The sequence below is a fragment of the Sus scrofa genome, chromosome 17, assembly GCF_054392235.1.
Source record: "Sus scrofa isolate SSC_HxYL_T2T_F1_AM1 chromosome 17, Sscrofa_HxYL_maternal_Yorkshire_Landrace_v2.0, whole genome shotgun sequence".
Classification (NCBI taxonomy): Eukaryota; Metazoa; Chordata; class Mammalia; order Artiodactyla; family Suidae; genus Sus; species Sus scrofa.
The window spans coordinates 43957890-43979082 of record NC_139399.1 but is presented as its reverse complement, the minus strand read 5'-3'; the positions used below and the strand labels follow the sequence as shown (position 1 = coordinate 43979082).

The window sequence follows — 21193 nt, the reverse complement described above, 5'->3', positions numbered from 1 at the left end:
GTGGATTAAATCTTGGAATGAAAAAAAAATTTATGTTATCTCCTGCCCTCTCTATGCTCCCCCAAACCCCCAGACCTGTGTCTGTAGGCCAAGCCCTTGGTTCTGCCTTCTTCCCACTGTTGGGGTAAAGACTAAACATGCTGTGTTGGGGGCAGAATGAAGAGGGGGGATTTTTCCCATTGTTATGACTTTGGCTTTTTGCTTTTGTTTCAGTGGAAGCAGAATGCCCCCACCCTTGCTCGATGGGCCATAGGTCAGACTCTGATGATTAACCAGCTCATAGATATGGAGTGGAAATTTGGAGGTAACTAGTTAGAGCCAGTCCCAGCTCATTTGGGTGCTGTAGGGTTGGGTTGCAGAGGCTTTCAGATGGCTTCACTGGGGAAAGGTGTCCTCGGTCCCCCAAGAGAGTTGGGGCCAGCAGCTGCTTCTCTATTGCTGTCCACATCCAACAGCTCTTTCTATCCATGGCTCTCTGTTCACTTCCTGAAAAGCATGTTTTGGAGTTCCCGTCGTGGCTCAGTGGAAATGAACCTGACTAGCATCCTTGAGGACGCAGGTTTGATCCCTGGCCTCGATCAGTGGGTTAAGGATCTGTTGTTGCCATGAGCTGTGGTATAGGTCACAGACGAAGCTCGGATCCCAGGTTGCTGTGGCTGTGGTGTAGGCCGGCAGCTGCAGCTCCAATTTGACCCCTAGCCTGGGAACGTCCATATACCGTGGGTGTGGTGCTAAAAAGACCAAAAAGAACAAAAAACACATTTTGCTGTCCACCTAATGGTCCCTACATGGCTTTTTGCTGTTCACCCTACAAGATTGGGGTCTTCAGAGTAGGTCCTCAGCCAGTCACTTACTGGTTTTCTCTTTTGTGTCATAGTGACGTCTGGGAGCAGCGAACTGGAGAAAGTGGGAAGTATTTTTTTACAAGTAAGTCTTCTCCTGATCCCTGAAAATTGGAAGATCTTTTGACATGGTTAAAAATTATTAAATCTGCATTGGGTTTCATTAATATCCTATGAAGTAGGGGTTCCACTGAACTGTCTTATGTATCTCAGAGCATTGTGGTCAGCCAGATATGTGGTCACTGATATACTTACTTTCAGGTGAATAGGATCTGGCTATTGTTCTTAAAAGTTTGATTGTTTCTGTGATTGTGGGAATTGTTAGGAGTTTTGGTGGTGGATGATCCAGACTGCTCCTGAGTGACTCTTGAGCTAGATGCCAGATGCTTTGATTTTTACATGAAAGCTTAGGTTTCAAGAATTCCTGGGTGATGGAGTTCCTGGTCGTGGTTCAGTGGTTAATGAATCCAACTAGGAACCATGAGGTTGCGTGTTCGATCCCTGGCCTCACTCAGTGGGTTAAGGATCCGGCGTTGCCATGAGCTGTGGTGTAGGTTGCAGACGCGGCTCAGATCCCTTGTTGCTGTGGCTGTGGTGTAGGCTGGCGGCTACAGCTCCGATTAGACCCCTAGCCTGGGAACCTCCACATGTTGCAGGTGCGGCCCTAGAAAAGACCAAAAAAAAGAAAGAATTCCTGGGTGTTCCCAATGTGGCTCAGCGGTAACAAACCCAGCTAGTATCCATGAGGATGCTGGTTCAATCCCTGGCCCCAGTCAGTGGGTTAAGGATCTGGAGTTGCCGTGAGCTGTGGTGTAGGTCACAGATGCAGCTCGGATCCTGTGTTGCTGTGGCTGTAGCATAAGCTGGTGGCTGTAGCTCTGAGTGAACCCCTAGCTTTGCCCAGTTATCACCATTTTAATTAAAAATTTTTTTAATCTTTTTCCCTTTTTGTATCAGTTAAAGTTGGTGGTTAAGAAAGGAAATCAAACTGAAAATTTATACATAGGTGAGTCCAAATTCCCATTTGAGCCTTTTCACTTTTCCCATGTTCTCTTCAGTCACTGGGCTCGTGAAGCCCCCCACCAATCATTTCTCCAGAAAAGAAGTCATCCCCGAGCGGTGGAGTTGCCATTCTGCTGGCTTTGCTCCCATGAATAATAAGGCTCTGGCAGGTTGGAATGCCTTTTTGCAAAAGGGAAAGATGGGGGGCAGGAATGGCGAGTGTGGAAGAGCAGGAAGCTCTTGCTGCAGGACCAGCTCGATGGTCCCTGTCATCCTTTTGTGCTGGGGAGTCAATGCCATTTTAAATCCCACCCACCCCACCCCCGCCACCCTTTAACATGGAGCTGAGAACTTTCTATGTTCAAGGCTCTTAGGTCTTTATCATGATCAATTACCCGTCAAGAACTGCTTGGATGTACGAAGCCAACACAGACAAAGCAAGTCTCTGGGTGGAAATTCGTTTTCTTGGATGATTCTGTGGAGTTGGAAACATTCACCTGAAGCGTCATTTTCTCTCCCCAGAATTAACCTTGCCTCAGTTCTACAGCTTCCTGCACGAGATGGAGCGAGTCAGAACCAGCATGGAGTGTTTCAGCTGATTTCTGCCCCCCTGCATCTCCGCCCCCCTCCCCACCCCACCCCCCGCCCTGGCGTCGGCTCCTTCAGGCCCACTTGCTTCTTGGGAGCCCAGGTGCAAAGGTTTCTGAAAAACAACAGGATTAAGTACTTACGGATGACCCTGAAGTGTCTTTGTTGAGGGAGCCTCCACCACCCAGGTCACTGTTGAGATATTCAGAGAGGCCATTGCATCTCAGATTCGGGGCAGAAAATAAGTTCCTCCCGTTCAAGGTTCTAGAGTAAACAAGCAGGTCTGTGGCTGGAGGTGGGCACTGATGACCCTCCCCACCAAAGCGCAGCGGCTTGGTTATGGCTGAGGAAGGGGAGGACTCCACAAGCGACATACCGCGGAGCCCCATGGAGTCCGGACACACGTGGTGCTGGTTCACTGCTAGGCATCTTTCATGGACACTGCTTGGTCTGCCCTGAAAAGAACTGAGGCTGACTGCCCTCATTTTAGGTTTTGCCATGTTCTATGTAATGACGGGGGCCTTTTGAGCTATTTCAGCTCGTATGGGCTCAAGCTGACCTCCTCTCTTGGCTCGATGAGGAATAAAAAAGGTTCTGAAGAACAGGTCTGCATCCAGTTGTCTCTGTGCATGGATTAAAGATTCACCTGCCTTGCAGAGAGCCAGTGCTCTTATCTTCAAAAATTCTCTTCCTGGTTTGGGTGATGTCCCCGAGTCTTTCGTGAAATTCGCCGTGGTCCAACGTTGGAATTTGTAAGAGCAGTTCAGGGGAGATTCAAGTTAAAAACGTCATAAAAAGCAGAGCGTATGAATGCTTTGTGTTGAGATGGCTTTCTTCCCAACCTTAGAAATAGGATAATACCTGCCCAAGATGCAGAAAATACAGTGCTCGGTACTCCCTTCTCCCCACCCATGCCCCACTTCCCTAGTTCTCCCCACCCCGAGGAGGCAGCCCCTGTTATTAGTTTATTCCGTGTTGTGCATTTGCAAATGTATAGGCAGAGTTTGACTCTTCTTCCCACACAAATAGCAGCACTGTACACACTGCAGTCTGCACCTTGCTTTTTCCCACTTAACTTGGGAATCCTTCCACATCAGAACAGAGAGCACAGCGTCATTCTCTGTAACCAGTGCGCCGGTTTCTTCAAATGGATGGTTTATTTAATTGCTTTCCTGCTCATGGGGTTTAGGTTATTTCCATTCTTCTGTGAACGAGGCTGCATCTGAATTTCTTGCATGTGTATATCATTTTGCATGTACACATTATTCTTAATATATCTTGGAGGTCTTTCCATGTTGGTATGTAAAGAAGCTGCAGCATGTTCTGTTATATGGATAGGTTATAACCAGCATTTGCAGTTTTTTCTGGCCATACCCGAGGCATCTGGAAGTTCCCTGGGCCAGGGATCGAACCCAAGCCACTGCAGTGACAATGCCGGATCCTTTACCTGCTGCACCACAAGAGAACTGGTGCAGTTTTGATAAATAGTGCCAGTATTAGTGTTCTCCAGAGAACAGAACCAACTGTGCATGTGTGTGTGTAAGTGCTTGTGTGTATGAGAGAAGGTGGGAGGAGAAGACTGATTTATTTTAAAGGGTTGGCTCACAGGATTGTGGAGGCTTGGTAAATCCAAAATCCGTAAGGTAGGCTGGCTGGCTGGAGACTCGAGGAAGAGTTGCAGATCCGGTCCAAAGGCAGTCTGCAGGCAGAGTTCCTTCTTGCTGGGAGGAGGCAGGGGAGTCAGTCTTTGGTCTATTAAGTCCTTCAACTGATTGGATGAGGCTCACCCCCATCATGGAGGGGAATCTGCTTTGCTCTGACTTAAAGTCCACTGATTTATAGGGACGTCATTCCATACAGTACAAAATTAAGTCCACTGATTTAAAGGTTAATTCCATCCAAAAAACTCCTTTACAGAAACACCCAGAATAACGTTTGACCAAATATCTGGGTACAGCAGCCTTGGCCACATTAGCACACAAAACAAACCATCACAGTGCCAAACTGACTTCTTCAGAGATTGTTCCAATTTATATAAGATCACTGTCCACAAGTCCTAAAGAAGAGCGCATCAGTGCTTTTGGACAAAATTTCCAAATGTGTCCATGAGGATTCATGTGCCTGAGACCATGGGAATCATATAGAAAGAATTTACAGGAGTTCCTGTTGTGGCGCAGTGGTTAACGAATCTGACTAGGAACCATGAGGTTGCGGGTTCGATCCCTGCCCTTGCTTAGTGGGTTATTGATCCGGTGTTGCCGTGAGCTGTGGTGTAGGTTGCAGACGCGGCTCGGATCCTGCGTTGCTGTGGCTCTGGCGTAGGCCGGTGGCTACAGCTCTGATTAGACCCCTAGCCTGGGAACTTCCATATGCTGCGGGAGCGGCCTAAGAAAAGGCAAAAAGACAAAAAAAAAAAAAAAAAAAAGAATTTACAGGGAGCTCCTGTTGTGGCATAGGTCACAGCTGCAGCTCAGATTCAGTCCTGGCCCAGGAACTTCCATATGCCACGGATACAGCCAAAAGAAAAAAAAAAAAGAATTCACAGAATGTCAGAACAGGAAGACAGGAAGGTACCTAAAATGCAATCTAGATAAATCCATTCGTGTTACAGATGGGGAAACTGAGACTAGAGACCAAAATTGGTCACTGACTGGCCAGTGGTCTGTGCTGCCCTGTGAAGCATGGAGTCCTGCTTGGTTCAGAAACAGGATCCCGAGAGACCCGACAGGGATTAGGCCAGCCAGCCAGCCAGTGCTGGCCCTGTCAGGTGCCCTGTGAGAGCTGTGCCCAGCACCCCTGGATGGATTCTGACCCAGGAGCTCCTTGCCCTGCCCAGTTCAGGCTCCCCCAGGGCCCCCTCACCACAGTGGCTTCCTGATGATCCCAGCCCAGCCTTCAGCCTCCCAGTGCCTACCACCTGGCCTGTTTCCTGTGTGGTCATTTTCCTGGGCAAGACTCCTGGCAGAGGACTGATGCAAATGCTCCCAGCTCTCCTAGGGTCTCGGGTAAGGTCCAAACTCCCCAGCACACCAGCCCCCCAGTCTGGCCCTGCCTGTGTCACCCTGGGTTCCATCTCCGCTGCCTCCTGGCAGCGTCCTGTCTGCCAGGAGGCCGGCTGCCTCTTCTTCCCTTGGGCCACAGTGCTTCCCCTCACTTGGACATGTAGTGTCCAGGCCCCGAGAAACACTGCTCAGGTCTCCTTCATACCTCAGCTATAGAGCCAGGGCTCCAGGCTCTGCAGTCAGACCTCTCCGCTTCCTCTCCTGGCCCCTCTGCTCTCCACCTGTGTGACCTCAGGCAAGCTCCTAACCTCTCAGAATCTTAGTGTCCCCATTTATTTTTATTTTTTGTCTTTTTAGGGCCACACCCACGGCCTGTGGAGGTTGTCAGGCTAAGGGTCTAATAGGAGCTATAGCCGCCGGCCTACACCACAGCTCACAGCAACACCACGTCTTTAACCCATTGAGCCAGGCCAGGGATCGAACCCGAAACCTCATGGTTCCTAGTCGGATTCGTTTCTGCTGTATCACTACGGGAACTCCAGTGTCCCCATTTATAATGAGGTGTAGTTCTCAGCTCACAAGGTTATTGGATGGATCACATAGCACAGTTGTCTGCTCAACTAACAATGAGCTCTTCATTATCAACTTATTGTAATTGTTTCCAGAATTTGCTTCCCCACTAGTGTGTGAGCTTCTGAATAAGAGCCACAGAGTTCCCATCGTGGCGCAGTGGATAAGAGCCTTGCTTTTCATCTTGGAAATCCAACCCCTGGCATCATCAGTCAGCTCCCTTCTCCCCACACCCCTCCCTAAGAGAGTCAGAGGCCCTGCTGTTTGTTGGGTGAAGACCCTCCAGGCAGGACAGCAGGACTGCTAGCACGCCCACGTGGCTTTAGAGTACGTCTGGGGAAATTGCTTTGATTATTGGTCACTTTCAACATGGATCACAAAAAAGTCTCTAGTGAGAAGTGGCCAGGCCCCGCCAGGCCCCCATCTTCCAGGAGCCCCCTTCCAGGAGCAGTTGAAGGCCACAAACGTTCTTGGAGCACCTCCTGTGGGCCAGAGCTCTGCTGGGCCCGTGGGGCAGGTCGTGAGCTGTGCACACTGACCCTTTCTTTTCAGTGACCTTATCTCTATGCCAGAGGAGATTATATGCGCACTTGCACTTGTTGTAGATCCCATTATGGGCTCCGGGAGCTACTCCAGTCCCTTGGTTGTATTGGAATTTTGTCACAAGTGTAATCTATTGAAACAGGGCCATTGATGAGGGCCACGGACCGCAGGGCAGGGATTCTGCCATAGCACCTGCAGATTTGAGCAGGTTCTTTCTCCCTGGTAGCACTTCATCTCTGTATCATTCCCCTTCTGGTTCCTGTTCTACTTAGAAATCTGTCCGTTCACCTAGTCTTAGGCTGCAGGTTATTCTCATTTTATATTTTATTTACTTTTGGAGTATAGTGTTCATTAAGATGGCAGTGGGCAGGCCAAGAGAAGACCAACCAGAAATACCTGTATTCTTTCCCTCGAGGAAAAAGGACTGTCCTGGTTGGGGCGGGGGAGATGCTTTCTGTTCAGTTCTGACACTGTTGTTTCTTTTAACTCTGGTGATTTTTTTTTTTTCTTTAAGATATGATGACAAGGGAAGTCCCCAAATAGTCCAAGTACTCAGCTGCTCCCAAGTGGGACCAGCTGCCTTATACACAGGCACGTGATAGGATGTAGAAACAGCCCACTCCAAAGGCAGATAACCCAGCAATACATTTTCCTGAGCACATTTTGTCTTTTCTGGACTTTTTTTTTTTTTTTTTTTTTTCACATTTGCCATGTTTCACAAAGATGTTTCAGAATTTCTGTGAAAAGTGTTACAGGGAATACCTGATGGCTAATATCTCATGGGGGGCAGCACTCTTCTTTGTTGTTTTGAGGGGTGTCAAGTTCATTAAGGCATGATTTGCATACAGTAAAATTCACCCCTTTTAAGTGTACGGTCCAGTGAGTTTTGAAAAATGTATGCAGTCCTGTAACCACCACCGCAATCAAGATTTAAAATATTTCCATCACCCCGAAAAGTTCCCTCATGCATCTTTATAGTCAGTCCTCTCCGCTCACCCCCAGTGCTGACCTGATTCCTGTCCCCACACTTTGCCTTTTCCGAGGACGTTGTAGAAATGAAATAATTCTGTATGTAGCCTTATGTGCCTAGCTTCTTCCACCTAGCATGGTGTTTTTCAGCTTCACCTATGTTATTGATGTGTTAGTAGTTTTTTCTTTTTTAGGCCTGGCTACATCCTAGTTTGTTTGTTTTTCTTTCTTGTCTTTTTTTAGGGCTGCACTCAAGGCATATGAAGGTTCCCAGGCTAGGAGTCGAATCGGAGGTGTAGCTGCTGGCCTACGCCACAGCCACAGTGACTCAGGATCTGAGCAGTGCCTGTGACCTACACCATAGCTCACAGCAACACTGGGTCCTTAAACCACTGAGCAAGGCCAGGGATCGAACCTGCTCATGGTTCGTTACTGCTGAGCAACGATGGGAACGCCTGTTTGGTTTTTACCAAGATAAAATCCACATTCCGTAAAGTTCCAATTAGAAGATTTTAACAAGTGTGCCCCCTGTCATGGCATAGCTATTAAGGATTCGGGCGTTGTCACTGGTGTGGCTTGGGTTTGATCCCTGGCCCTGGAACTTCTGCATGCCACAAGCATGGCCCAAAAAAAGGGAGGAAAGGTTTCAACAGAACCTATATAAATGAAGAAGTATTACAAAATCTGAAGTTCTCTTGTGGTGCAGCGGGTTAAGTATCTGGCATTGTCCCTGTAGCAGCGTGAGTTGCTGCTATGGCACAGGTGTCATCCCTGGCCTGGGAACTTCCACATGCCATGGGTCCAGCCAAAAAAAGGATTAAAAAAAGAAATATTACAAAATCAAGCCTCTACTGAAACATCTACATGAGTATTTTATTTCTCATCCAGTGTTAAAGAAGGTGGAATCTTAAAATAATCATCTCTTGATCCGAATGGGGCTCTTTTGAACTGTGGGTGATCGTTCAAATGAAATGAATGAATGAAATGAGTGAAAGTGCTAGTCCAAAATAAACTAAAATTGATATAGCAAGTAATTGAAAACGGTCTAGTATCGGGCAATAAGAGATTAATTATATATATTATGATATGTGTACTTAATGAGAGAACATGCAGCCATTAAAATGGATGTTGAAGCAGATAGTAAAATGATCATTGTTGGAGTTCCCTCTGTGGCCTAATGGGATTGGTGGCTTCTTGGCAACACTGGGACGCAGGTTTAATCCCAGCCCGGCACAGTGGGTTAAGCATCCAGCATTGCCACAGCTTCAGCTTAGGTTTTGACTGTGGCCTGGGTCTGATCCCTGGCCTGGGGACTCCATATGCCTCAAGCCGGCCAAAAATAGGAAAAAAAAAAGATCATTGTCATGATGTGTAGACAAAAAATCAGGTTATGAAATAGTAAATCAAGGTGAACCTGCTCTTGTAAAAAAATTTTGACGTAGACGTAAACTAGTGGATTTCCATGGTGGCTTAGCAGGTTAAGGATCTCTAACCCTTGTCCCATTGTCCCTATTGTGGCACGGATTCAACCCCTAGCACAGGAACTCCCACATGCCACGGACTTGGCCAAAAAAAAAAAAAAAAAAAAAAAAAAAGAAAAGGGAGTTCCCATTATGGCTTAGCAGGTTAAGAACCTGAGTAATATTCATGAGGATTTGGGTTTGATCCCTGGCTTTGCTCTGTGGGTTAAGGATCCAGCATTGCTGAGAGCTGCGATGTAGGTCACAGGCACTGCTAGGATCTGGCGTTGCTGTGGCTGTGGCATAGGCTGGCAGCTGTAGCTCTAATTTGACCCCTAGCCTGGGAACTTCCATATGCTGCAGGATGGCCCTTAAAAAAAAGATGAAATAACGTAGTAAATGAATATAAAGGAAAACATCAGCAGTTATTGCCAAGCCATGGAGTTACTGTTTTTTAATTTTTTCTTTTGCTTATCTATAGTTTCTAAATTTCTCATTATAAGCATAAATTAGTGTGCTCTATTTATAGAGATAATGCGTGAAAAGTACAGTAAAAGTTTCAAACAGAACTACTAAAAAAGTAGAAACAGCTTCCTTCCCTACCCCCTAGATTGCTAAGAACATCTATTATTTTTGTTAAAAAATTTTTTTCTTTAAACCACAACAACTAAACTTCCGCCACACCAACCACCTGAATTAGTTCTAGATGCCTCGTCCCTCAGGAGGCCATGGTGATTCTTCAAGGCTGAGCTGAGCCCAGACCTGGGCTCTGTCCTCACTCCTCTGGCAGGTGTTCCCGCTTCTCTCCTGTGGCCCCTCTGGGACCAGGTCCTCACCACTGCTTTTCATTTCTGTTCCCCTCGGTCAGACCTTGAACCCTGACAGGAGATTCAGGAAAGCAGAGCTTTAGGGTCAGCTCACTACTTTCAGAGAGAGGAAAGAAAGCTAAAGAGGAAGGGAGGAGGGGTTGGCAGGAATCAGGGAGAAGGAAGGGAGGAAAGGAAGAGAGGGAGGGAGGAAGAGAGAAAGAGAGACACTTTAGTGCATTCCTTCCCAGAGCTTGCATTGCCTCCTTCAATGCTTCCTGCCAATGTGGTCAGAATGAGTTTGAGCTTTGGAGTCAGACTTAGGCTCTGATGTGCCTCTTAGCATCTGTGTACACGGTTGTGCTCACTCGGTAGAATATTTTGGCTTCTCGCTGTGCACCAGCTTCTGGGCTAAGCAGAGTGTGACCTTGAGGGAGGTCTCTGTGGGGCATCAAGCCCAGTGCCTGCTTCCGAGCCTGCAGCCCCACCCCTCCCACCTTCCTTTGGGTTGGTAGTCCTTAGCCGCTGTATTCAGAGAAAAGGGGAAACAGGGAGTTCCCTGGTGGCTCAGCAGGTTAAGGACCTGGTGTCGATACTGCTGTGGCTCAGGTTTGATCCCTAGTCCTGGAACTTCTGCCTGCTGTAAGTGTGGCCAAAGAAAAAGGGGAAACGAAACACATCCATTGGCAGTAGGTAGCTGTCGTCCCCACTGACATTTTCACCCCAGGACTAAATGAGTGGCTGGACTAGTGGTTCTTGAAGGATAGTCCCAGGAACCAGCAGCACAAGCCTCACCTGGGAACTTCCTAGAAATGCAAATTCTCGGGCCTTGCTCTAGACCTACTGGAGTTCCCATCATGGCACAGTGGTTAATGAGTCTGACTAGGAACCATGAGGTTGCAGGTTCTATCCCTGGCCTTGCTCAGTGGGTTAAGGATCCGGTGTTGCCATGAGCTGTGGTGTAGGTTGCAGACGTGGCTTGGATTGCACGTTGCTGTGGCTGTGGTGTAGGCCAGCGGCTACAGCTCCGATTGGACCCCTAGCCTGGGAACCTCCATATGCCATGGGAGTGGCCCTAGAAAAGGCAAGAAGACAAAAAAGAAAAAGATCCAGTGCTCTGCTTAGTAACTACCCTTAGAGGGTGTTGTGATGCATGCTGGCCTTTGAGAGCCACTGAGCTACACCCATCCTCTGCCTTTGAGAGACCCCCAGGTCTGTCTGTCTGCCCTTTTTTTTTTTTTGGCCACGCCCATGACACTTGGAAGTTCCCTGACCAGGGATCAAACCCGCACCACAGCAGTGACCCAGGCTGCTGCAGTGACCACACCAGATCCTTAATCTGCTGCCCTGCAGGAGAACTTCCCTAACTGTGTCTATAATAAACACTGGGTACAGCTAGCCCTGGGGGCCCCTCCGAGATCCTACTTTTTTTTTTAAGGGCCTCAGATGCTGCAGCATATGGAAGTTCTCAGACTAGGGGTTGAATTGGAGCTGCAGCTGCAACCTACACCACAGCTCGTGGCAACACTGGATCCTTAACCCACTGAGTGAGGCCAGGGATTGAACTCAAGTCCTTATGAATACTAGTCAGGTTCATTACTGCTGAGCCACGACGGGAACTCCAAAGATCCATCTTCTAACAGAGACGCCTCTGGTTTGGGACTTGGAGCCCTGAGGGCAACCCCAAAGTTAGGGCCACTCCCTCAAAACACCCTGGCTTCCTTTCTGCAACATCCTCTGATCAGTCGGCCCTGAATTTAGTGAAGAGTTTCATCTCTTCTCTTGGACTGGGGGCTTCTCTGATTTGTTTGGCCCTCTGCTATAGGAAGCAGAGCAGGTGTCAGACTCTGTGGTGGGCTTGGGTGCAGAGGGCAGGGGAGACAGAGGCTTCCCTTCATACCCTGGGATGTTGAGCTCAGCCCGTGGTTCTGACATGCTCGCTCTGTTCCTGGCAGCCCCGCCTTCAAATATTCCACCCCTTTATCCCTTTGGGGACCCTTAGGCTTGTTGGATCTTTTCCATGGGTTTCTGGTTTGGAAGTGACAGTCCCTGTCTCTGTACAAGGGGTGGCGCTGAGGGGTGGGGGTGGGGACCCAATGAAGTAGGAGCCCTGCGTCTCACCCTCCAGGAACTTGAAGTCAAGAAACTCGAGCCACACACAAGAAATCGTAAATCCTCGTGGACAGACTGGGAGCTGTGGATGAGGAGGAGGACGCAGGGTCACAGCCTTCGGCGAGGAGAGGTGGCCAGGTGCTGCAGGCTGGCCCAGAATCAGGGAGTGGTCGCTTTGCCCTGACAGGCCCAAAGGGAGGCGGGCGGGTGTCTCAGAGCCACGCTTCTCCTTCACGTGGCCTGGTGTTGAGGGAGATGAAGAAGCTGCCTCTGGCCTCTTTGGAGAGCCCCGTTTACCTACTGTTGACTAAATAAAGGCTTAGAGAGGCTTATGGAATAAGGCTGCTTTCACATCAAAGGGCTCTTACAAAACAGCTTGGTGATGAGTTAAGTACAAATGAATCAGAAACAGATGGACTCAATTTCCTAGAAAATACCCCTGGGCTTCAACAAGAAGAGGGAAAGTGCTCAAGCCAAAGGCATCGTGGGTTTTTGCTGATCCTAAAATATGCTCAGTGATTTTGCCTGAAACAGAGCCGAGATGTTGGGACTGTCAGACTCCAAGTCATTAGAAAGTCCTGCTGGAATCCTGCCCGCGCATTGGCTGGTTCCCAGCAGCCCCTCTTCCTCAGTGGCCCAGGAGGAGACCCTGTGGGCCTGGGCCTCCTCTAGAGCCTGGACAGAAGAGCCGGTGTGACTGTCCTCCTGTCTGTCTTAGTGCCCGGCCTGTAACATGAAGGAGTTAATCTCCAAAGGCCTTTTCCGCACGGGAGTTCCATGAGTAAGAATAACAGTGATAATTGCCAACATTTACTGATTCCTTAAGGCCGGGCACTGCTATGTCAAGGGATTTATTTTCATTGGCTTGTTTTACTGCTTTTAGCAGCCCTGAGTTAGCACTAAAATTAGCTCCATTGTACAGATGAGGAAACTGAGGCCCAGAGAGTTAAATAGCTTGCCCAAAGGCCCACAGCTGGTGTGTGGTAGAGTCTGGATTTTAACCAAGCGATAGGGTATCTCTTGGTAATTTCTAGCCTATGATTTCCATTCATGCGGCAACCTTCTAATCCTTGGGTTGGTATTGAGCAGTCTCCTCTCTGACTGCCCTGCCCTTTAGGACGTGGCCAAAGTAACCTCAAAACACAAGCTGCCAGAGTTCCCATTGTGGCTCAGTGGGTTAAGGATCTAATGTTGTCTCTGCGAGGATGTGGGTTCGATCTACGGCCTTGCTCATTGGGTTAAGGATCCAACGTTTCTGCAAGCTTTAGTGTAGGTCTCAGGCACGGCTCGGATCCTGCGTGGCTGTGGCTGTGGCTGTGGTGTAGCTCGGCAGCTGCAGCTGTGATTTAACCCCTGGCCTAGGAACTTCCATATGCCGCAGGTGCAGCCATAAAAAGAAACAAAAAAACAAAACGCAATTTGCCCTTGCTTACCCTCTGCCCTCCCAGACCCTGACGTGCCGCTGTTAAATGCTGGGGACACACAGACGGCTCCTAGGGAGGTAGACAGCGACTCCAGGGCAGCATGACAGATACCCACTGGAGGAGGTGTGCACGACACACCCAGAGAGCCCAATGAGGTGAGGCCCCAGCAGGAGTGAGACACACAAGCCATGTGGGGTTGAGGGCACTGCCATGGGCAATAGCACTCCCTTTGCAGGGAAGCAGTTGAAAGTCTCATGGTACTTGTAGCAAAACTAGAGGTAGTTTAAGATGGAGGAGGCTCCTGGTGGGTGTTGGGGACCAGCAGGAGAGGCAGCCAGAAAGATAAGTCAGGAACCAGATTCTAGCAGGTGAGCCTTAGGAAGTGGTCCTTAAAGGGAGTCATGGACGGGCTTAGGCCAGAGGGTGACAGGGGCATCTGTCCTGCCTCGTGACCTGGCTCCTCACTGTCTCCCAACCCGAGCAGGAGGGAAGGCTTTAGGGGCAGGGGATGTGTCCAGCTCAGCCCACAGCCCAGTGCTCAGTGTTCACTGGAGATCCGCATCTGGGCAGTGGTTCTTAACCCCAGCCGAACTGTAGAAGCACCTGGGGATTGTTTGAAAAACCCCAGCCTGTGATCCAGAAGCTCTGCAGCAGAGGGCCCTGAGGCCAGGGCCCTCCAAAGCTGCTCCAGTAGCTGCAGCGAAGGCCAGGCCTGGAATCGCCGACAGCCCTCACTGTGTGTCAGAATTTCCCTGGGCTCTCGCCTTGCCCCAGCCCAGGCCTGCAAAATCAGCGTGGGGCGGAGTGGGCAGGGTCAGGGCTTCTGTGATTTCCACAGGTCCCCGGTGACTCTAGCGTTCGTATAATGTTGAGAATCCTGGAGCCTATTGCTTGGGTATACTTGCCTTGGGTTCATCTTCTTTTTTTTTTTTTTTTTCCTCTCTTTAGGGCTACATCCACGGCATATGGAAGTTCCCAGGCTAGGGGTTGAATTAGAGCTGTAGCCACCAGCCTACACCACAGCCGCAGCAACATGGGATCCGAGCCTTGTCTGTGACCTACCCCACAGCTCACAGCAACGCCAGATCCTTAACCCACTGACCGAGGCCAGGGATCAAACCCACATCCTCATGGGTTCGTTAACCACTGAGCCAGGGCAGGAACTCCTGCCTTGGCTTCTAAAGTAGGTCTGAGTCCTGGTGGGTCATTGCAGATTAGAGACTGGTCAGAAAGGTGACCCAGCTGAGGCTTGAAATCCTTCTCATGAAGCAATGAGGGTTTGATGACTGCCACTCTTGGGGGCACAGGGAATAGAAATAAGAGCAGTTTCATGGTGTCTTACAGAAGGCTGTCACACAGCACCCGTAGCTCCCTGCTGTCAGGGTGCCCACCTGGCTGGGTGGGGACTTGGGGCCCTGCACACGGGCTCCCAGCTCTCGGCTCCATCCTAACCCTCCAGTGCTCTTCTGAGCTTCTCTGTCATGAGCACCAGTTAGGAATGATGAACAGGGAAAGCGTGTTCTGATCATTTAATTGCTCAACTTAGTGGTGTGGTCAGAGGACAAAGGGACTTGAGTGCCAGCCTGAGGGGTTCTGACTGCACACAATGAGGAATCATGAACCCAATGAGGTATTCACGTTACGGATATTTACTGTGGGTCTGCTTTGTACCGAGCATTGTGCTAGGCCTTGAGGACATCAGGCTGATGAAACCAACCTCACAGGCTTACTCCCGAGGGAGACAGATAGTTGCTGGGGGCAGAAGTACATGATTAACCTGCGGTACAGGGTTGGGATGGGAACAGTTTTCATGCAAGGATCGAGAATGATTTGGGGGTTGTTCTCATGGTGGTCAGGGAAGGTCCCTCAGAGGTGACAAAGAACCTCGTCCTGCAGGAGGACAGGGAGCCTGGTGTGTAGTGACTAGAAGGCAGCAGGAGTGGCATGTGCAAAGGCCCTGAGGCACACTTGGTGTGTTTGAGAAACAAGGCGGCCGGAGTGGTTGCCCCAGAAGGAGAGCAGGAGGAAGTGGGGTGAGGGTGGAGGGTAAAGAATCCAGTTCCTCAGCCGCCTTTTATCTCCCGGTAAGAGTGCATCAGGGTTTAAGTGATGGGAAGTGAGAAGGACATAGGCTTCAAGTTTGAACTCACATGTGACCTGGGCAAGTCACCTCCCCGCTGTGGTCCCCAGTGTTCCTTTGTGGGAGGATGGGTCACATGACCTGTGTCCAGCTGTATCTAGTGAGGTGTCCTGGGAGCCTCCAGCTGCCCACACATAAACTGAAGATAAAGAAGTGCCCACCACTGGCGTGGCGGTGACATTGAAAACCCTTTGGAAGCTGTGTCAGCGATGTTCGTTGGTCATTGAGTGGAGTCATTGTCACTCTTTTTGACTCGGCTGTTGTCCCCGGGGCAGGTGACCTGTAAATACTGATTTACTGAAGCTGAGCTGGCCTTATTTCACAGTGGTCTCCTTCGTCTTTATCCCAGGAGCCAAGTGCAGAGCAGCCAGAGAGGCCCCAGGGGAGGGCTTGGCAGCGCTGCGGTTGCCAGCCGGCTGGGGACAGTGGCTGGGGCGAGGCCGGGCGCTGGGCGCTGGAAAGGTGTCATATTTTATGAATGATTTCCTGACAGGTAGAGAGGCTGACTCAGCTGGCAGCCTCCCGTGGGTTGGTGTGTGGGGCCTGCTTTTCCGGAGCCGAACACTAATCTCCCTGGGGCAGCTGGCTCCGGGAAGGAAGGGCCTCTCGCTGGGCGGGGAGGGCAACTGTGCATCTTTGGCGGTTTTTCTCCCCCAGAGCTTTTCTTAGCTTGTCGGGTCGGTGGGCTGTGGGCTGTGGGGGAGGCAGCAGGACTCCCCCGGTCTCCTCCTCCTCTCTCTTTTCCTTCTCCTCCCCGATCCCCCCCACCCCCGCACCCCCCTCCTCCTCAGAGGCCGCTGTCAGCAGCTTTCAGCTCCACTGCTGCCTCCCACCCGGGTCTGCACTGCCTTCAGCAGACATGCCTGGGAGGGGTGAAGGCTGCTCCCCAGAAGCCCTCTGCCCGGCAGGACCCTGCAGCCAGGAGGCTCTTGTGGGGTGGGGGGACCGAGTGAGGAGGGATTCTGCTCCCTCCATCCGGGCATCCCTCCCAGCTTTCTTTCTGGAGAATTCCATCACTCTCTGTCATCTCCCCCTGGGTCAGAGAAACCATTCCAGAGAGAAGCCCTGTGCTTGTGGCCAACGTGGGAGGATTTTCAAGCCTGTCCCCAAGCCTGGGCAGAAGATATGTGCTTCTGAGCTTGGGGGTATTTGCCATCACAGAGAGAGATGGGGAGCGAGCCTGTGAAGTGTCTGACCACCTACGAGGCATCAGAAGGCCTGCCTGCCAGGGCCCAGGAGGAGCTTTCCGTGAGAGACACCTTATGTTACTGAATTCTTACCAAGAATAAGCAGTTAAGGAGCAATTATTTCCCCCATTTTACAGAGAAGGAAATCAGCTCAGAGAAGGAAATGCATTTGCCCAAAGTCACACAGCAATTAAGTACGGGAGTGAGGGAGTTCTCCTTGTGGCTCAGTGGTACCAAACCTAACTAGTATCCATGAGGACTCGGGTTTGATCCCTGGCCTTGCTCAGTGGGTTAAGGATCTGGCGTTGCCGTGAACTGTGGTGTAGGTCACAGATGCAGCTCGGATCCTGTGTTCTTTGGCTGTGGTATAGGCCAGCAGCTGCAGCTCCGATTTGACCCCTAACCTGGGAACCTCCTTATGCTGTAAGCATGGCCCTAAAAAAAAAAAAAAAAGACAAAAAATGTAGGCTAAGTGAGGCTTCCAACCAGTCTGCCCAGCCCCAGCCCCATTCCTTACACTGCACCGCCGCCTGCATCTCAGAGATAAAGCCTGTGAAGAAGGTGGATTTGGAGGACAAGCCCCTCTTGTTGGTGCCAGAAGAGAAGTATGGGATGAGGGAGTCAGGGACTTGAGTCTAACCTGCTACGTGATGCTGGGTAAACGCTGCCATTTCTCTGCTCCTCTGTTACCCCGTCTGGACCAGGAAAGGTCTAAACTAGATGCTTGTGAGATCCCTGCTCTGTGCCAGCATTTTCCTTCTGAAACCACCTCTCTGAGGCTCCGAGTTTTGAAAGCAGGTGGACGTGGGCTGGCCTGAGAGTCCTGGCCAGCTCTGGCCACCGGAGCACCTGCCTGCGGGTCTTGCGCTCTCCCCGCGAGGCTCACTCAGCTCAGGGAAGGAGAGGTGCCACTGGCCCCTAACTCAGCATGGCCTGGCAAGGTCTAGTGACCTTGGCCTGCCCAGGCCTTGGAGAACCAGCTCAGGGGAGAGGATGCCCAGGGCTCTAACATACACCCTACTTCCTCCCTCTCTCTCTTACACATGCACACCCTGCTTACATTCCACACCCTGCTCTCTCACACACACACCCTGCTTCCTCTCTCTCTCACACATGCACGCCCTGCTTACACACACACACACACACACACACACTCTGCTTCCTCCTTCTCTGTCTCACACATACACACCCTGCTTACACACACTGCACACCGTGCTTTCTCTCTCTCTCACACACCCACACCCACACACACACATCCTGCTTCCTCCCTCTCTCTTTCACACATGCACACCCTGCTTACACAGACACTCACACACCCTGCTTCCTCCCTCTTTGTCTCACACATACGCACCCTGCTTACACACACTCCACACACTGCTCGCTCTCTGTCACACCCCTCCACCCCCCCCACACCCTGCTTCCTCCCTCTCAGGTGTTGATTAGATTGGGACTCCTGCAATTATCAACACTTGCCAATTTGCAGGCTACCAACTGCCAACGGTGGGGGCCAGAGCGGAGGAGGCAGCGTCTGGAAGGCCGAGGAAATCTGGTTGCTGAGCAGCATCTGGGTCATAGTCGCCTCTTCCCAGGCCTGTCCCGGGTCAAATCAGGCTGTGCCCCCCGCCCCCCTCCGTCTCTGTGCCACACCCTGGGAAAAGGCCCCTCCCAGCTAGCCCAGAGCAGGCCGAGTAGCAAGGGTGGCGGGTGATGCTGGAAATCAGATGGAACCAGTTGCCAAGTTTAAACACACTAACGCCCAGGAGCCCCGTCACTGTTACCTTGGAGAAACATCTCCAGAACCAGCATGTGTGAGCCTCCTCCTCCAGACCTACCCTCATGCCTGGGAGCCGGGGGACAAGGTGCTCACCTCTCCATGCCTCAGTTTCCCCACCTCTGAAATGGGAGCAATGTCTCTTCTGGGACTGTGGGCAAAGTACATGGAGCCGAGTGTGTGTTCTTGCCGCCCATCGTGAGCCAGTCAGTAGCAGCCTGCGCTGCTGGGTGGCGGTCATTGTGGCTGGTGTGACAGCTCACCACCCCCAGCCCCACATTGCACAGTGCTGGACGCTGCCCCTGATGGAGACGACTGTTGCCCTGGTCCCCTGACAGTGTTCTCACGGGGCCTCTGCCTGAGCACCTGAATCGTACTTGCTTCTTTACGCACCTCCTAGATGGTGCGGTCTGGGAATTCTGTACTCTGGTTTCTGATCTTCTGTGCAGTTGATAAACTTTCGGGTGCACAGGGAGGCCCAGAGCCACTTCCCCTGACATGTCCCCAGCTTTGCGCCTCCGAGGTGCTTGGTATGTGGTTGCTGGATCCCTGCTCACAGGGTGGGGCTTTCTTCCCCGGCACCAGCCAGCTAAGTAACCTCCTCGAAATCACCGAAGGCGGCCTCATGACCGCTCTATGGGCTGCTGCCCTTGAGGTGTGAACCATACTGGGCTGACAGAGACACAGATCAGAGGTGAAGCCCATGTAAGGAGCTGGGTCCCTAGCTCTTTGGGGGCACACAGTGCTCAGTACCACCAAGCCCCCCCATTTGGGTGACAGCTCTCATCAGCAGTGAGCAGTGAGACAGGCGGTGGGTACAGACGCAGCTGCTGCACCACCGCCTGCTGGTCTGTACGTGGCCTGGGACACTGTCAGTATGGCCCACAGGCTCGAGTCCCTGCTGGTTCTCTGAGCGTGGGGTGGCATCCTGGAGATGCCCAGAGCCAATTCAACAGCATCTCTTATACACCAGACACTGGACCTCGGGGGGTGGCTGAGGCAGCCCCGCCCTGGGAAACCCCAGGGTGAACACAGGACCCACGTGGGGTGATTCAGAACCATTCAAACAGAGGGTTGGATGTCTGGAGTGGGGACAGTTAGGAAGGGAGCAGCCAACTAGCTGCAGGGCTGTGGTGCAAGAGTCACCTGCTTCTGTGCCTCCGTTTCTCCCTCTGTCAGGCCGTGCTGCACAACCCAGCCCCTGCTTCTCCTGCTGTGTCCTGTCTTGCCAGCCTCCCCAGCACTCCCTCTGGAGCTCTGGCTTCCTGTGGCCTCCTAGGCCAGCTCCTCCTCATTAGCCAAGCCTCAGCTTGTGTCATCTCCTCCCAGGACCACCCAGCCTCTCCTCCTCCCATCCCCCCTTGTTCCTTATGACTCTTGCTTCAGGGGCAGCAGTGTATATATGTCCTGCCCCTGGTATTGTCTTTCTCTCCCCAGCCCAGAGCTTCGCACCGAGTCGATGTTTGCTGAATGAATGAATGAAGGTGCCATATCCCATGGGCCCTTGCTCACTGCGCCAAGTGCTGCTCCTGCAGGGTGGGAAAGACTGGAAGGATTTTAAAAGAGGCAGCAAGCAGCAACAACATGACCACAATTGTGTTGTTAAAAAGCCTTCCTGTCACCCTGTGAGGGGTGAGGAGAGGAGGGGGACAGACCAGCGCTGAGCCGTCACTGTCACCGGCTCTTTTCTCTCTCCCTGCTTCCCCTCCAGGCCTCACCTCTTCCAAAATGGAGTTTTTTTTCAGCTCAGAGCCCTGTTCCTGATGAACTGTCATTGTAAAGAGCCTGGAGGACAGGAAAGAGATTCTCTTTAATTCCTTTTTGTCCTTGAAAGACTAGCTTAATGAAAAATTGCACTGGATATAGAGAAACTGAACTGAGAGGGGCCCAGGGATCCTCCAGACAAGGAACGAGGCCCAGAGAGAGGCCCTCCCTGTGCCACTCAGGGTGGGTGCCTGTCAGGAGTGTCCTGGCATCAGGCAGCCTGGCTGGGGAGAGACGGTGCTACAGGGAAGGGCAGGAGGAAGTCCCATCGGACACCTGGAAACTCAGAAGGAGTAGCCCCTCTGAGGAGGCATCCCTACTTCCTGTCACTGGGGTGGGCACCAGACTGATTCCCAGGGTGAGGGTGGACCCCAGTGCCAGTTGGCCTTAGACAAGCCTCTGTCCTCCTCTGAGCTCAGCATCCGGGCCACGCGGTGGGGCATGGGAAGGGGTCTCTAGCAGAGGATGGGGGCGTGGGAAGGGTGCCTGCCTTTATCTGAGCCCTTCAGACCAGACGGGGAGTCCTTGCCTGGACTCTTTGGAGTTGGAGTGGGGAAAGGGGGGCACATGGCCCACCAAGGGGCCCCCAGACCTGCAGGGCAAATGAAGAGGAGGAGGATAAATGGCAGGAATGGTTTAGAGCCATGAAAGTGGCGAAAATGCGGAGAGGGAAGGCAGCAGGGGGGGTTAGAGGGCTGAGCGAACCCGAAGCCTGAGGTCAGGGCCTAGTTCTCTGGCTTGCTTAGGTTACCCTGGGCCCAGGCTCTCTCCTCTTGGCTGCTGTCTGTCTGCAGCCTGGGCTGTGTGCCTCGGTTTCCCCCATTCACAGGAATGAGATTTATAGCACCCGTGTGTCATCAAGCCCACGAAGGATGTTGCACAAGTCAAGTTCCAAGTTCTAAGGAATTGAACTCTGACTGAGGTGCTTGGAGAGATGAAAATAAGCCCAGCAGAACAATGTAAGGATATGTTAGAATTGCCTTTTTAATATATTATATATATATATGCGGTAT

General features: G+C 51.4%; 1 protein-coding gene across 13 annotated transcripts in view; it reads left to right on the top strand.

Annotated features, from left to right (window-relative positions):
• Positions 1-21193, top strand: part of COMMD7 (COMM domain containing 7) — a 71583-nt gene that overhangs the window by 20937 nt on the left and 29453 nt on the right. For 4 of the 13 annotated variants that reach the window (XM_085003545.1, XM_021077440.2, XM_085003544.1 and 1 more), the window contains 4 exons: positions 214-304; positions 878-927; positions 1800-1848; positions 2367-3036. In XM_085003545.1, coding sequence (XP_084859671.1) covers positions 214-304; positions 878-927; positions 1800-1848; positions 2367-2443 — 267 coding nt within the window. In that variant the 3' untranslated portion in view covers positions 2444-3036. Of the gene's footprint in view, positions 1-213; positions 305-877; positions 928-1799; positions 3037-11910; positions 13308-21193 lie in introns of those variants that run through there. The other 9 variants (XM_085003543.1, XM_021077436.2, XM_085003542.1 and 6 more) reach the window with 4 other exon arrangements.